The sequence below is a fragment of the Lethenteron reissneri genome, chromosome 46, assembly GCF_015708825.2.
Source record: "Lethenteron reissneri isolate LAM-NWPU_2019-01 chromosome 46, ASM1570882v1, whole genome shotgun sequence".
NCBI classification, from domain to species: Eukaryota; Metazoa; Chordata; class Hyperoartia; order Petromyzontiformes; family Petromyzontidae; genus Lethenteron; species Lethenteron reissneri.
Window position 1 is genome coordinate 1,906,275 of NC_083824.1, and position 15,920 is coordinate 1,922,194.

The 15,920-nt window shown below is 51.5% G+C and overlaps 1 protein-coding gene across 1 annotated transcript; it reads left to right on the forward strand.

Moving 5' to 3' along the window:
• Positions 1–262: 262 nt before the first annotated feature.
• LOC133354042 (neurocan core protein-like) lies at positions 263–15,157 on the forward strand. Its single transcript, XM_061570589.1, has 7 exons — positions 263–857; positions 1,243–1,359; positions 2,345–2,467; positions 6,911–7,069; positions 8,177–8,259; positions 9,820–9,964; positions 13,253–15,157. The coding sequence occupies exons 1-7, from the start codon at positions 263–265 to the stop codon at positions 13,420–13,422; spliced, it is 1,392 nt and encodes a 463-aa protein (XP_061426573.1). The 3' UTR covers positions 13,423–15,157.
• Positions 15,158–15,920: the final 763 nt, after the last annotated feature.

Genomic DNA, 15,920 nt, shown 5'->3' on the forward strand with positions numbered 1-15,920 from the left:
GTCGATGGAGAAGTTGACCACGTAGACACTGAACACGTTGATGAAGTTGACCATGTCGATGGAGATGTGGACCACATAGACACTGAACATGTTGATGAAGAAGTTGACCATGTCGATGGAGAAGTTGACCACGTAGACACTGAACACGTTGATGAAGGTGATCATGTCGATGGAGATGTGGACCATGTAGACACTGAAAGTGTATCTGAAGAGGTTGATGATGTTGATGGAGATGTTGAACAGATTGGGGAAGAGGTTGACCATGTTTATCAAGAAGTTGACCAGGTTGAAGAAGAGGTTGACCACTCTGACGAAGTCGACCAGGTTTACGGAGAAGTTGACCGCGTCGAAGAGGACGTTGGCGGCGGTCGTGCTGGCGAGCGTCCAGAAGAGCCCGGCCACCCTGCCCACGGCGACCACGGCGGCCACCCTGCCCACGGCGACCACGGCGACCACGGCGAGAGCGACTGCGGCGACACGGATGCCCACGAGGGCCCCGAGCGCCACCGGGACGTCCCTGGTGAAGGGCGGTGGCGGCAGCCTCTTCGAGGTGAACGGTGCGGAGGTGGCCCGCCAGCGTTACCTGGACAACATGCTCCCGCCGAGCGTCAACCACCAGCCTCGGCCGCGTCGCCCGAACACGCCAGGCTCGCCGTGGCCGCCCCACCAGGGTGCACCTTGGGCCTGGCTCAGCGGGCTCCACCCCTGGGCGCTGGCGCCACAGCACCATGGGGGTCACGTGTTCCATGGGGGGCACGTGTTCCATGGGGGGAACGTGTTCCATGGGGGGCACGTGTTCCCACAAGCGGACTCGGCAGCTGAAGTTCCAGACCAGGGGCAGCCCATCGTGCCTGAAGGTGCGTGTGTGTGTGTGCGTTTTGTGCTCGCTAACAGCACTTGCCCCAACAGGCTGTTAAGGCTATACGGGGGATCTTTGTTTTTGTGTTGTGGGGGGACGGTGGTGTGGCGGGTTAGCGCTACAATCCCGGCGACCTGAGTTTGATTCCCGCTCACAGCCAACACGAGCAACAACATATGAGGCTGAGTCCCCTAGATCGACTCAGCCTCAAATGAGTACCTGGTGCGGTGTGTAAACATCCCCACTCGGGAGCCAAAGGCGGCCGGACGTGGTGCTGGCCACCCACCCCCTCGTGTGCTGTGCTGGCCTTCATAGGTGCTCACAAACAGCGTTTGCCCCAAAACTCTGTTAAGGCTACACGGGGATGTTTGTCTTTGGTGCAGGGAACCCGGGGCCTTGTGCTGCATCCCCGTGCCAGAACGGGGGCTCGTGCTCCCCCCGCGGGGACCTCTTTGTGTGCGAGTGTCCACCGGGGTTCACCGGAGACTCCTGTGAGATCGGTGAGTGCCTCTCCGCATCTCCGGGCAGACAACGCTCCACCACCGCTCCACCCAACGCTCCACCAACGCCAGCCAACTTTTGTTTCTTTTCTGTTTGCGTTTCATCCTTTCTCAAAGTTTTAAACCAACCCTCCACTATCTGGGGTATAACAGTGGGAGAGAGAGATGGTGTGGATAAAATACAAATATGGATAAGCTAAAACAGCACGGGCAGTTCTCAGCTTACGAACCTAATTGGTTCCCAAGATCCGTTTGTAAGTCGAGGACTGCCTTCAATGTAGGGTATACAAACTATTTCTTGTTGTATAATGGGTGTGAAGACAAAATAGGGAAATCTTTCTTTTTGTTTATTACTTCGTGTGTGTGTCTGCGTCACTCACAACAACGAGAGGAGCGCTGGGCGGATAAAACACGGCGAGTTGGCACAGTGGGGAGCACAGGTGGGGCACAAGCCAGGCAGTCATCACAGGTGATGCACCAGTCAGTCAGTCAGTCGGTCATCACAGGTGGGGCACCTGCCAGTCAGTCATCACAGGCAGTCGTCCCATTACACCTGGTCTGTGCCATGAACCTGCCAGCAAGCATTCGACACTTCACGTGGCCTCACAGTGCACATAGCCTGGCACAAGCGCTGTGGTGACGTTACCGCTACTGTGGAAGAACAGCAGCAGCTGTTGTTATCTGCGTGTGTGGGGGGGGAGATGGCGCAGTGGTTAGTTCGATTGCCAGCCACGGCCAATGTCAATGGCAATTATCTAGGTCGACTTAGCCCGAAACTAATACCTGTAAAATGTATAAATAGGGAGACAAAGGCGGCCAGGCCTTTTTTTGTTTTCAAATCCCTGCACCACTTCCTCGTGCAGCGGGCCGCCCCTAATAGGTGCTCGCTAACAACATTTCCCCGCAACAGCCCTGCATGCATAGCGAACGAGGAAAGGACTCTTTGTGTTTTGTCTGTGCGCGGGATGGCGGGCACGTGACCTAGACGTGGACCAGTGTCTGCCGGAGCCGTGCCGTAACGGGGGCACGTGCGTGGAGTCCCCGGGGGGAGCCCCCACCTTCAGCTGCCTCTGCCTGCCCAGCTACCACGGCCGACTCTGCGAGCTCGGTACGGTCCTGGGACCTCATCGTCGACATCGCCGTCGTGGCGATGACAGCCAGAGGCGGATTTAGAGCCTTCCCCGTTGTGTGTCTGTGTCTCTGTGTGCTTGTGTCTGTGTGTCTGTGTGTGCTTGTATGGGGAGCGGTAGTGTAGCGGTTAGCGCGCTGCGCTATGAACCTGGCGACCCGGGTTCGATTCTCGCTCACGGCTAACACCAGTGACGATTATCTGAACCGGTCCTGGGCCTCCCCTAGGTCGACTTAGCCTTAAATGAGTACCTGGTGCGGTGTGTAAACATCGCCACTGGGGAGACAAAGGCGGTCGGGCGTGGTGCTGGCCACCCACCCCCTCGTTCGTGTACCGTTCCGGCTTTCATAGGTGCTCGCTAACAGCACTTGCCCCTACAGTCTGTTAAGGCTATACGGGGGATCTTTGTCTTTGTGTGTGCTTGTGCCGGAGGCCCCGGGGGGACAGGCGTCTATGACGTCTCCTGGCCAAACCCCATTTGGCGGAGCCAGGAGATTTAATCTTTACCCTCGGGGCTCCTCCAGAAACAACAAAAAGCACTACGTGTGGCCACATGGAATGTTCGAACGCTCACTGCGGAGGAGAGGCTACCATTCCTCTGTCGGGAGCTGGACGGATACCGCCTGGACCTCTGTGGCATTCAGGAGGTCCGGTGGACCGGCTCTGGCTCCTGCCACCATGAGGGGTGGACAGCCCTCTACTTGGGGCAGAAGACTTCTAAGCAACAGGGTGTGGCTCTTCTTCTGAACAAAAGAATGAAGGGGGCGTGGGAGCGTGGTGGTGAGGTGTGGGAATCTGTAAGCCGCAGGCTGCTTTGGGCTCGCCTTCCCATCAACCAGAGGCGAGGAGTGGTGGTCGTGGTTACTTATGCCCCCACCGAAGACGAACATCCGTGGAGGGATGCAGGCAAGGCCGATGAGTCAGATGCCTTCTATGACCTCCTGTCACAGTTGCTGGCTAAAGTGCCCCCCTCGGGATAGAGTCATCTTGTTGAGTGACTTCAATGCCCGAGTTGGTCATGATGCTGGCACCTGGTCTGGAGTGATTGGAAGGCATGGGCCAGATCAGCTCAATAACAACGGTAGGAGGCTGCTAGATTTCTGTCATCATCGCTTGCGGCTGGGGCTTGTAATTACCAACACGCGGCTCCGGCATCAGTGCATCCACACAACATCATGGATGCATGCCGGGTCCAAGCAAGAACATCTGCTGGACTACATAGTGACGGATCAGCGGATGCGGGCCCATGTCCTTGACAGGTCAATAAAGCACCCAGGACCCCATTCCAACCTAAGGTGGCCTGGTCTCAGGTAGCTAATGAAAGTTGCAAGTGAGAATTTCATCATCGCTTGCGGCTGGGGTTGGCATCGTCCCCCACTCCTCCAGATGTCGAGGGGAAATAGGCGAGGTTTAGGACTATAACTCATGCAGCTGCAATGGCTGCTTTGGGTGCACGGTACAGACCTCCCCAGAGACCCTGGCTGACAGAGAAGGTGTTCAGGATAGTTGAGAAAAAGCGACAGGCCCACTCTAATCATCTACAGCATTCCCACGTCAGAGAATGAGGGGGCTTACCGCAGCCTTCGCTCGGAGGTTTGGAGAGCCGTGAGGCGCTGCAAGGATGGGTGGTGGATGCGGGTTGCTGTGGAGATGGAGTCTGCCTCAATGGCCCGCGATCACAAATCCCTATTTAACCCCCATCAAAAAAGTAACCTGCAGCGCCACACCTATTACCATCATTAGGGGGAAAAAAGGTGATCCAATATCCGACCCCCAGGAACAGGTTTGCAGATTTGCTGAGCATTTCTGTGAAGTCCTGAGGGAGGGGAAATCCCTCGACATGGTAAACATCACGGGACAAAGTGGGGATGACCCTGCTGAGGCTGCAGTGCCCCAAATATTTGAAGTCACCCCCTGTGGCTGGCTGGCTGAGGTGCCAGTACTAAAGGCGATCCAGAGTCTGAGACCAGGAAAGGCACCGGGCAGAGATGATCTCCCAAGCGAAATGCTGAGTGGCGTTTGTGCACAGACTGCCCTACATTACATCATAACAACAGTCTGGACCACTAGACGGGTTCTGCAGAACTGGAAAGATACCCTGGTGGTCCCCCTCTTTAAGAAGGAGGACCGCAAAGACCGTGACAACTACAGGGGCATCTCACTCCTCAATGTGCCGGGAAAGATCCTGGCAAGGATTACTCAACATCGCCTTGCTAGGCACGCTGAGGAGAGGCTTGCAGAGCCTCAATGTGGTTTCAGGAAAGGGTGGTCCTGCACGGATGCCATATTTTCTGTCCGTCTGCTACAGCAGAGGTGTAGGGAATTCCAACAAAATCTACATCTCTGCTTTATTGACCTGGTCAAGGCCTATGATACCATCAGTAGGCCTGGGCTCTGGGTTTTTCTTCCCTCTGCTCACGATCATTAAAGACCTTCATGATGGTGAGCGGGCCCGGGTAAAACTACGTGGCCGGGAGTCGGAGCCATTCGCTGTACACCTTGGGGTGCGACAGGGATGTCCTCTGGCTCCCACATTATTTAACATCTATTTTAACCACGTAGTTCGTGAGGCCTTCAATAGCTGTACCGGAGGAATTTACATCTGGTACAGATATAATGGGAGGCTGATCTATGCCCGGGTGCGGTCAAGGGATGGCTCCCTATTGCTCAACCATGTTATGTATGCCGATGATCTGGTAATCGCTGCTCACTCAGAGGAGGAGTTGGAGGTGCTGCTGCTAAACCTGGAGCTTGCCACTAAAGAGGTGGGGCCTTACCATCAGCCCCACCAAAACTAAGCACCTGTCAGGGTATTTTGTACCATCGGACACTCCACTCCCACAACTCCCAATTGGTGATGAGGCAGTTGTGGAGAGTTTCTCATATCTGGGCAGTGTGCTTACGACTGGCTCCGGTTTAACAGCAGAGGTCTCACTCCGAATCAGTCGAGTGGCATTATCTTGCGTAACGCTGTGTGGAAGCTACCTGGTCTGTCGCTCCGCACGAAGCTTCAGGTCTTCTCGGCCACAGTCATTCCCTCCCTTCTATACGCTTGCGAAATGAAGACCCCTCTAATGGAACATCTTCGCTGGTTAGAAACATTTAGGCTGGCTTGCCTACGACCCATACTGGGTTTAACCAGGCTGGATTGTGTGAGGAGCTCACAAATCCTTGAAAGATCTGGACAAAGTCCCATCGGTGAAATCCTCCAGCAGGCAAGGCTGCGTTGGCTGGGCCATGTAGCCCACATGCCCAGCCACCGCATGCCTAAACAGCTTTTGTTCGGCCGGATCGAGGTGGCTAAATGGACGCGGCACGGGCTAGAGAAGAGATGAACAGGAGGATGTGGAGCTGAGTGGAGTTGCCGATGACTGGTACCAGCGGTGTCAAGATCGGCCTCTGTGGAGGAGGCTCGTGAAGGACGCTACTGGGCAGTTGGAGGCAGTCGCCCTCCAACAACAACGGAGGGCGGAGAAGCGACGCTCACAACAACGAGCGGAGCGCCGGGTGGCTAAAGCACAGCAAGTTGGCACAGTAGGGGCACAGGTGGTGCATCAGCCACTCATCTCAGTCAGTCCACCAGTGGCACCTGGGTCTGCCCCGTGACCTCCTGTCAGCGGGCGTTCGACACTTCACGTGGCCTCAAGGTGCACATAGCCTGGCACAAGCGTCGTGGTGACGTCACCGCCACTTATTGGGGAATGGTGGTTGTTGTTGTGTGTGCACGCGCGCGCATGTCTGGGGAGCGGTTAGCGCCACGCTGCGCTACGAACCAGGCGACCCAAGTTTGATTCCTACTCATGGCCAACACCAGTGACGATTATCTGAACCGGTCCTAGGCCTCCCCTAGGTCGACTCAGCCTCAAATGAGAACCTTGGTGCGGTGTGTAAATATCTATATATAAGGCGGTCGGGCGTGGTGCTGGCCACCCACTGCCTAGTGTGCCGTGCCAGCATTCATGGGTGCTCGCTAACAGCACTTGTCCCAACAATATGCTCAGGCTATACGGGGGATCCTTTGTATTTTGCTGTGTTTTTTGCCTTTCTGTGTGTGTGGGAATCTATCTTTGTGTGCCTCCGTGCATGCTTGTGCTTGTATCTGTCCGCGTGTGCATGCACGTTGCCGTGCATAGCTGTGTCTACGCTTGTGCACATTACGCATGCGTGTCTGCGTAAAATGCATTCCGCTTAACCCAGGAAAAGCCTCACCGAGTCTCACGGCTCTTTTTCAGGAAGGTCCTGGCAAGTTTTCGTAGTAAGGGGGGGTGGGGGTGATGATTTCTATGTACAATCCCAATTGAGTGATTTGCAGGATCATTTTCTAATTTGGCTAATTATATCTGCGTCCCATGTGGTCGCGCTTGCGTGCGCGTGCCCGCGCGCGTGCACGTCTGCATCTGCCCGCGCGTGTGCCCACCGCAGACTCTGCGAGCTGCCCCGCCGGGTGGCGCAAGTTCCGCTCGCAGTGCTACCGTCACGAGGGGCGCCGCCGCTCCTGGGCGGAGGCAGAGGCCGGCTGCCGTGCCCGCGGGGCTCACCTCGCCAGCATCAACTCGCCCGAGGAGCACGCCTTCATCACCGGTGTGGCCGCACCCCCCGAACCCCCTACCTCTGACCCTCCCCCCTAACTCCCCCCCACGCCACCATCCAAATTCCCGTCAGTGAGTTCCTCCGGCAAGCGAGGCTGCCTTGGCTGGGTCACATATCCCGCATGCCCAGCCACCGCATGCCCAAGCAGCTTCTGTCTGGCCGGTGCAGCCCTCCACCGGTGCAGCCTGTGATGGATTCAGCTTCAGATTCAATAATAAATGTAGTATTGCGGTTCTTGTGCTTGAGAGGTTAGTCCAATGTTCTTCATTGCAAGGCCCGTGGGCCACTGGCAGCCTTTAGTGCGGCCCCTGACGTGCGGCCCCCGGCAACACACAACATGTGAGAGAACACCCCCCATCATCGTGCTGCTGTCAAACCCAACAATGGTTTCACATGTGTGGCGGCCCTCACACTGATGATGTCTTATCGGCGAAAGTGGCCCCCCTCTGAACGGTAGTAAAGAACACTGGCTTCGTCATTGCTTTACAGGTTAGTAGATAATCCAGCCTCATGTGAAAGTGGCCATTGACAAACCAGCCACACTAAACATGGCCAATGGGATATCTTTGACCCATCTGATGCAAAACTTAAGTCTAATCCAACACAAAAGCCTTGTATCATTAAATACAGAATGCCTGGAGCCATCCAATACAGAGCTGTTGTCACGTCATACACATAGCTTATCACACTGGTTTGATTCATAGATTTAAACAACTCCACTCATCATTTATAACATCAACCTGGAAAATGCTGTGCTCTTTTAAAATACCACGCATTTGCTGTTCGCAAGTAACCAATCCATGACCTCTTCTCAATTCTAACCGAGCTGCAGTTAAAAATGGTTTGATTCATTATGTTGAACAATTCCACTAGTTTCTAACATTAATCTGGTAAATTGCGTGCCCTAATTTTGTTGTTTAATCACCGCAAGTTGTCGGCCACCAATCGATGACCTCTCCTCCATTGTAGCGGAGCTGTCATTTGATTGTCCGGTTACTCATTGGGCCCGGCAGCGGCGCTGCCCGCACGAGCACGCAGGAGACAACGGCGAGTGCACGGTCGTCGCTGAGAGTGTCCTTCTGGTTAATCCTCTCCCAGGTCTCGCCGATGACTACCAGTGGATTGGACTCAACGACCGGGCGGTTGAGCGCGATTTCGTGTGGAGCGACGGCCTTCCGCTGGTAGGCCGAAACCGCCAAGCCTAGCGGCCGCCGCTCATGCCACCGAGCCAGTTTGCGCCGGGGCCCCACGGTTCGCCTCCGGCTTTGGGGGTTATCGCACGGGGGGGGGGGGGGGTACCGCCAACTGCTCCTGCTTTAGAGCGGAGGAGAAAGATGCGACGGCATCGCCATTCAGAGGCGTAAGTGCGCCGGGGGGCGCAGTTGTGGCCTCGAGTCGTACGTGTGACGATCAGCCGCGAATAGCCTTCCTTTATCGGAAGAGTTACTGACGAAAGGTCTTGCACCTGTCATGAAAGGAATCACAGGCAGCAGGACTAGAGTCAGGAGCGGTAAGGAGTTGACATTAGACTGAAAACTTTTCACAGTCATCAGATAGAGGTGGGTAATGAATTCCAGAGTCTGGCAGTATGGAGCATAAAGAAGGCAGAGTCCCACAGGTACACGGTATGGATTATGAACGGGTATGGTGATTAGTCTGGCACAGCAGTCGGCAACTGGCTCTTTAAGTACTGCTTCGTGACGTTATTTATTAAGGATCCCTCTCGTGTTCACCAGAGTGCATTGCGGCTCTTGAAATATTGAGGTTTATTTGACCGAATTCGAAGAAAATGGCTCTTCTTGTTCTTTTCATTGCTGACCCCCTGGCCCAGCAGTAGGGGGTGTGGCGTGGGAGGATCTTAAGTTCAAGGAGGTATCAGCACAGAGCGTGGGGGAGGAGGCAGTAGAGCGCCCTGTATGGCAGGGTCGGCAAGGGAGAGCAATTGGGACAGTGGCGAGTAGAGAGGGGAGTGATATGCGTAGAGGTCAATGATGTCAGAGCCTTCGGAAGAACACCGGCTATAGAAGTACGCTCATTCATTGGCTGCTAGCACCTTGATAGAGAGAGGACCGCAGAGCTTGGGCGGAGGGGAGTTTGGCGCCAGCTCACCACTTGGCTGCTGCCTTCCCGTTTGTGGCTCTTCCTGGCACCCCTGTGAGTCGTTCTCCCTCTGCGAGGCTGAGCGAGTACTGGGCAGCGCGTTCCAAGTTCACAATAATTACACTGACTTAGAATATGCACGATAGAAATTCAGCCAGGTGTGTGCAGGTCAGTGACCCACAAAATATTTACGCGCACGGCATACCATTCGATATGTTAACTACCTCGCCTGGTATACAGGAGATTGTGGGTTTGATCCCGACCCTGACGCCTGTTGTATATTTAGAGTTTGAGTGTTATCCTTGCGGTCGCGTGGATTTTTCTCCGGGTTCTCTGGACTTTTCCTCCACAATTAGAAACACGCGTTTAGAGTATTTGGCTGCTATGAATTTCCGCATGATAAGCCACTTCGTATATAGCTCATTATCTGGTCAAATAAAAATAGATAATAGTGAAAGAGTGTTCCTCTTTCTTTGGCTGTGGCTACCAGTCACGTGCCACGTTTCCGGCCTATCAGCTCCTTCAGTGGGAAATTAAAACCTGCCAATATGACACCTATTTTGAGCTCTGCCCACCAACATGCAATGAACACGTGCGTGTGTCTCGTCTGTGTCTCGTCTGTGTGTCTATGTGTCTGTGAGGTCTACGAGAGCTGGCGGTCTGAGCAGCCGGACGGGGCAGCACCAGGCGGCGAGAACTGCGTGGTGATGATCTGGCATGAGGGCGGCAAGTGGAACGATGTGTCTTGCTCGTACCTATTCACCTCCACCTGCAAGAAAGAGCCCGGTGGGTGGATGCGTGTGTGAGTGTGTGTATCACTAACAGTGGGGAGCGGTGGTGCAGTGGTTAGGGCGCTGCGATACGAACCCGACGACCCAAGTTCGATTCCCGGTCACGGTCAACACCAGTGACGATTATCTGAACCGGTCCTAGGCCTCCCCTAAGTCGACTCAGCCTTCGAAGAAGTACCGAGTGCGCTGTGTAAACATTGCCGCCACTAGGGAGACAAAGGCGGCCGGGCGTGGTGTTGGCGACCCACCCCCTCCTGTGCCGTTGCCGGCTTCAATAGGTGCTCGCCAACAGCACTTGGTCCACCAGACTCCTAAAGGCTATAATGGAGATTATTTGTCATCGTTGCTTCGTGTGATTTGCTCAGGATCATTGCATATTGCTATCACGGTCAACTTCACCATCATAACTATGATAATTTACTACCAAATAGCCCAAACTGCACCCCAACTCGGAAGCTAAGTCGGTGCGACGACTCGGCAACTTGGGATTGCCAAGTTCTTTGGGCCAGGGGCTGCGAGGTGACCCCGGGAGATGGCATTGCACTACTGCTGAATGTCACCGCCACATACGTGCGGATTATTTCCAGGTACTCCAATTACCTCCTGCATTCTAAATACTCACAAATAAAATTAAACCAACATAGTGTTCCAGTACATTTGATTAAAAAAAAAGTAATTGAGACTCTGTGAGGTTTAGTTGGGTAAACATCGCATTCATATTATTATCATCATTACCATTCATATGATTTACAACCACCGCCGTCACCGATGATAAACTACCAACACAATCATCGTCATCGCCATTCCAATGAGTGGGTTTATTGTAAACGAAGGAGTCTGTCTACCTGTTGCAGCAAATGCTGCGCCTATTCACAGTATTCAATCATCACGGTTTTCAATTCCTGTATTATAGTTTCGCGGCAACCGAGGACCCTTGTTTAACAGATACGGAGTCCTTAGCTAGACACATCTGGCAGTTGACCAGCCATGAGTTCAAGCAAGCCTGCCTCTGCTGATAAGACACTGATTGTCAAGACGTGGTGCGCAGTTTACTTCGCGTTGAACCAATGGTGTTGAAATGATGCACTCCCAGAAGGCCGTGGCTGACCTTTGTGTTTTTTCCTACGTGCAGGGAGAGAGAGATATGAAGCAGGCGTTTCGCCAGCTTATTTCTTTATGTACCGTGTGAGTTGGTGCAGGCTGCCAGGGCCACGTGGCTGGAAGGCCGCCCTTTCCTGCCCGATCCATGCTCGTGCATGTCCGGGGCGGGGGGGGGGGGGTACTGTGGTTGTAAAACGAAACAAAAACGAAACAAAACCGCGTATTGTGTAAACTTAACTGTGTTTATTTTGATTTGAAGCTTTCGTGACTGCAGGAATCCATACTCTCCTTCCCCCCCTACTGCCGAGGCCTACTATACACTACAGTATACACTACACTATACACTACTATACACTACTATACACTACACTAAACACTACACTATACACTACACTATACACTACACTATACACTACTATACACTACACTATACACTACTATACACTACACTATACACTACTATACACTACACTATACACTACTATACACTACACTATACACTACACTATACACTATATACACTACACTATACACTACTATATACTACACTATACACTACACTAAACACTACACTATACACTATATACACTACACTATACACTACTATACAACCTCGTGCCACGGCAGATCTCTCGCCTACTTCAGCAGTTTCTTCTCGCTGTGATTGTCCCACCTGATGACGATTGCTTGTGTTGCGATCGAAACGTCGTGATCTATTATTTATTCTACCTACGTGACTTTACCGAAAGAACCAAAGAGTATTTTTATTTTACCAGTTAAAGCCCACTAAGCTATACGGACCTTTTTCAGAAGCGACTTCGCAATCACAAATGATAGCTCAACCAAGTGGCTTATCATCGTGTGGGAATTTATTGCAGCCAAATACTTTAAACGCATGATGCTGATTCTTAATGTGGAGGGGAAAACCGGAGCACCCGGAAAAAAATCCACGCGACCATGGGTAGAGGGACACGCAAACTCCAAATATACAGCAGGTGTCAGGGTCAGGATCAAACCCCCTCCTGTATACCAGGCGAGGTAGTTAACATCTCTTCACAGTGCGTCGGGGACTTAGCCCTTGGCTTACATAACACTGATATTAACACATCTCTTACTCTCCAATCTAAGTCAATGTTAACGAATGAGTATTTTCACTTGCGGTGTTTTATGTAACTGGCAGCTAAATGTTTAGGTCATGTAACAATCGATCGGAACAACCATTTCACCCAAATTGACAAGGGGCAATCATTTGTGCGGTGACGCGTCCTTGGTGGGAGCACTTTGAGAGGTTCGCGGTTCGATTCCAGCGGTTGCCCTGGTTAATGCTGCGGTGTGTGTACTATCACAATACAACGTGCCGGCTGCTTCACAGTGAGTGGTGAGTGTTAAAGATCCCCTGACAAGAGTAGGCCCATTGCGTGCTGGCTTCATGGGTCCAAATTTACCAAATTCGAAAAAAATACCCCCCCAATTTGGAATTATACATGGCAATCATTGACCCTTAATGGCAGTCTAATGCCCCAGGTCACTCTTGACAATTAGACTATTCTGGTCTCTTGAGTTTTCACCTGGTAAAACAAAACCAACCTCCAATCATAGCCAAACAAACCCCCTCCAAATTGTTAAAAAATAAGAATAGGTTTTACACATGAATCATGTCTGCATTAACCACACGTACTTGTGTGGTTAATGCAGACATCACTCCTTGCAAAAGGTTTCTATTTGGTGTTTGAACGTCTTAACACCTGTTTTATTGTCAGAAAGGGTAAAACCTATTCTTATTTTTCATACTTTGATACTGGCAAAAAAGGTATCTCCAAAGTGGCCTAATAACTGCATTTTCTGTGGATAAGTGCTCAATCACAGGATGGTGAAGGTGGGGAGCATACATGCCAGAGCATGGTGTATGATGTTTTTCTTTGCTGCTCTGTCCCTCTATTGACCACAACGTAGCCTCGCTGCAGCCTACGACAGCTGTTCTATAAGCAGTGGTCACCCAAGCAAACACTACCCAAGCCCAAGCTTTCTTAGCGTCCGAACATTTGACGAGACCGGGCACATTCCGGGCGATCCGACCATCGGCGACCGTGCACCAAATTCCCATGATGCCTTCATCTGCCGCTAACTGCTTGGCACGTGATTCTCCCCCCCCTCCTCTGCTCGTTCCAACGTTCGCACGCAGATCACAGACGTGGGCGGAAGGAACGGTCGGCCCCCCGACGGCGCCTTCGCCGTGCTCCAGACAGAACGCGGCCGCGCAAGGCCTCTCGCCACCACAATCACCGCCATCGCCTCCACGAGCACCACCACGGCAGTTGCAGACACACACACAACAGAGAGGCCGCGGACTGACGGCGCCGCGAGCTGCCGAGCGGTGGCACCGAGTCCGATCGCGAGGCTGGGGGAGGATGGTGCTAATTGATTGTCGTCGGTGGCAAGGGCGTGAGCAGCTGTGGCTCGTGGTTCCGGTTTGAGGAGGTGGCAGCCTTCATCCTGGAGTTTCCACTCTTGGGTAATGTGAGCAGGCTAGGTAGAGCAGGCGAAACGAATGCGATGGCAGTGACTTGATCAGAACGCCCTCCATCAGACACAACTGCATTGACATCCATACAGCTTCCCAGGAGGAGGCTCGGTCTATTGGAATCCACACACCGGTGCTGTATTATATATTATAATACTCTGAACTTCAGAATGCCGAGTAGTTGTTCACGACCTGCGAGCGTCACCTGGAAGTGAAAAGCCTGAAAATAAGTTTTCGTAGCCTTCTCGAACTGGAGCCACATGCACTGACAGACGTGAGACTATGCGGGTTAGGGAAGGTTTGTCTTGTCCGCTGTTCTTTTTATAATTTTAAAATATATCATTTGCTACCCCATGCCTGCAGAGCATGGCTTATTGTGGGTTTAATTTGGCAGCTCACATGCAGTCCCTCGTCCATGCAGTTGCCTCAAAAGTGCCGTAATAGCCGCAGGCAAAAGTTGAAATGTGCTCGATGTGTTCACGAGGTGCAACCGTGCCATGGCATTGAGCACGTGTTTAACATGAGATAAATAATAGAGCCAAACAGTAGCATCATATTTTATCATCCACATACACTGTATTGTCTGCAGAAATCCAATCTGTCTTTAACTAGTCGATAATTCAAAGTCCAAAATAATAGAATTTCATAAAGTTCCGAGTCAGGGACAATTTTTTTTTTCATCGAAAATCAAAAACGAATACTCAACTTAGACTTTGTACAAGTATCTCAAGTCGTGCTTTACTGTCAGCTGTTCTGCTTATTGTATTCTATATACTTCATGTTAAAAGACTGACATTTGATCGTGAACGAAACAACGTGTACAATTTTCCAAACCACACACAGTCTCTTGTGCCGAGGTTGGCTGAGCGGGGGATACAATGACCCCCCCCCATCTCCAAGCTGAGCTCAAAGGACTGCACGTGGGTGGAGTGTGGCTGGCAGGGAGGGCCCTTTTAGTGTCACTGCACTGAACATGTCTGGAAACTTGTTGGTTTTTCAGAGCACTGTGTGGATAACGTGTTAACAAACTTATGGTGCTAGTTGGGATTTGGTGTGACAAAATAATCTAGCTCTAGATTGCAGCCATTTACATCTGGCAAGTCCTTGACAGTTACTGTATCATGAGCACAAAGATTCAAAGCCAAACAATATGTATAATTTAATAAAGCTCCAAGCATATTGCAATTTCTGTGAATGATGACCCCTCCCGGTAGAGACCCGAAGTTGTAATCAAAATAATTATGTATATGCCATTTATGTATAAATACAATAATGTATTCACATTTGTTGTGCTGTCCATTATATAGTATATGTATGTGTGAAATGTATGTACTCATTTACGGTGCTATATTATATTTCAATTGTTTTATGCCTTAGAGGTACACATAAGTGCACCACCAAAACGTCACCTGTTATGAACTTTGTCCACCATCATGTCCACTCTGACCACCACCATGTCAGCTCCGACCACCGGCATATCAGCTCTGACCACCAATATGTCTGTGGCGTCGAAAGTGACAAAGTGTTTGCTATTTTGAAAATATGCTGTTGCAAAATAAACTGAATCTAAATATCATTCAACTTGTTAACATTCATATATTGGTGTGCATTTGCGTGAATTTCATGTTTTAAGCCAGTGACCAAATGCCCCGGAATACCGCTTGACCTCGTCAAATCTCAGAATCGTAGGATATTTAAATCCCTCCCGAAGTGTTTCGATAGGTGGCCACCATGCATAACAGGCGTTACAGGTGACGGGGGGCAACGTGGGTAGCAGAGAGAAGTACAGCAAGACATATTGTTGTAGTGTACACCTATGCCCCCCCCCCCCCACCACGTCTTATCCGTGTAGAGCAAGGGTCAACCCACAGGACCACGGTGACAATGTTACCGACCTCACCTGGTCTACAGGAGGTCGTGGGTTCGACCCTGACGCCTGCTGCTGTATATTTGGAGTTTGCGTGTCTCTCTCTACCCATGGTCGTATGGATTTTTCTCCGGGTCCTCCGGGTTTTCCCTCCACATGTAGAATCATCACGCGTTTAGAGTATTTGGCTGCTATCAATTTCCACTTGATGATAGGCCATCTTCGTTGAGCTATCATTTGTGGCCAGGTCGCTTTTAAATAAGAGCTACGTAGCTTAGTGGGTGTTACCTGGCAAAATAAAATGTACAGAGTTAAAATAATAGTGGGACCCTTACTTCCTATGCCCACAGTGGCTTGACTGAACGACTCTTATCAATGACATATTAAACTAATACATTCTTCAGGTGTAACTTGACCCGTATTTATTTTTCAACGTAACTTTTACCTGGCTTCACCGCACTC

What these genes read in the sequence shown, in the direction of transcription:
- LOC133354042 (XM_061570589.1), top strand. Translation starts at nt 263, where the DNA reads ATGTTTATCAAGAAGTTGACCAGGTTGAAGAAGAGGTTGACCACTCTG. An exon ending in GGAGCACGCCTTCATCACCG is followed by an intron (nt 7,070 to 8,176) that starts GTGTGGCCGCAC and finishes ATCCTCTCCCAG; the next exon opens with GTCTCGCCGATGACTACCAG. An exon ending in CACCTGCAAGAAAGAGCCCG is followed by an intron (nt 9,965 to 13,252) that starts GTGGGTGGATGC and finishes GTTCGCACGCAG; the next exon opens with ATCACAGACGTGGGCGGAAG.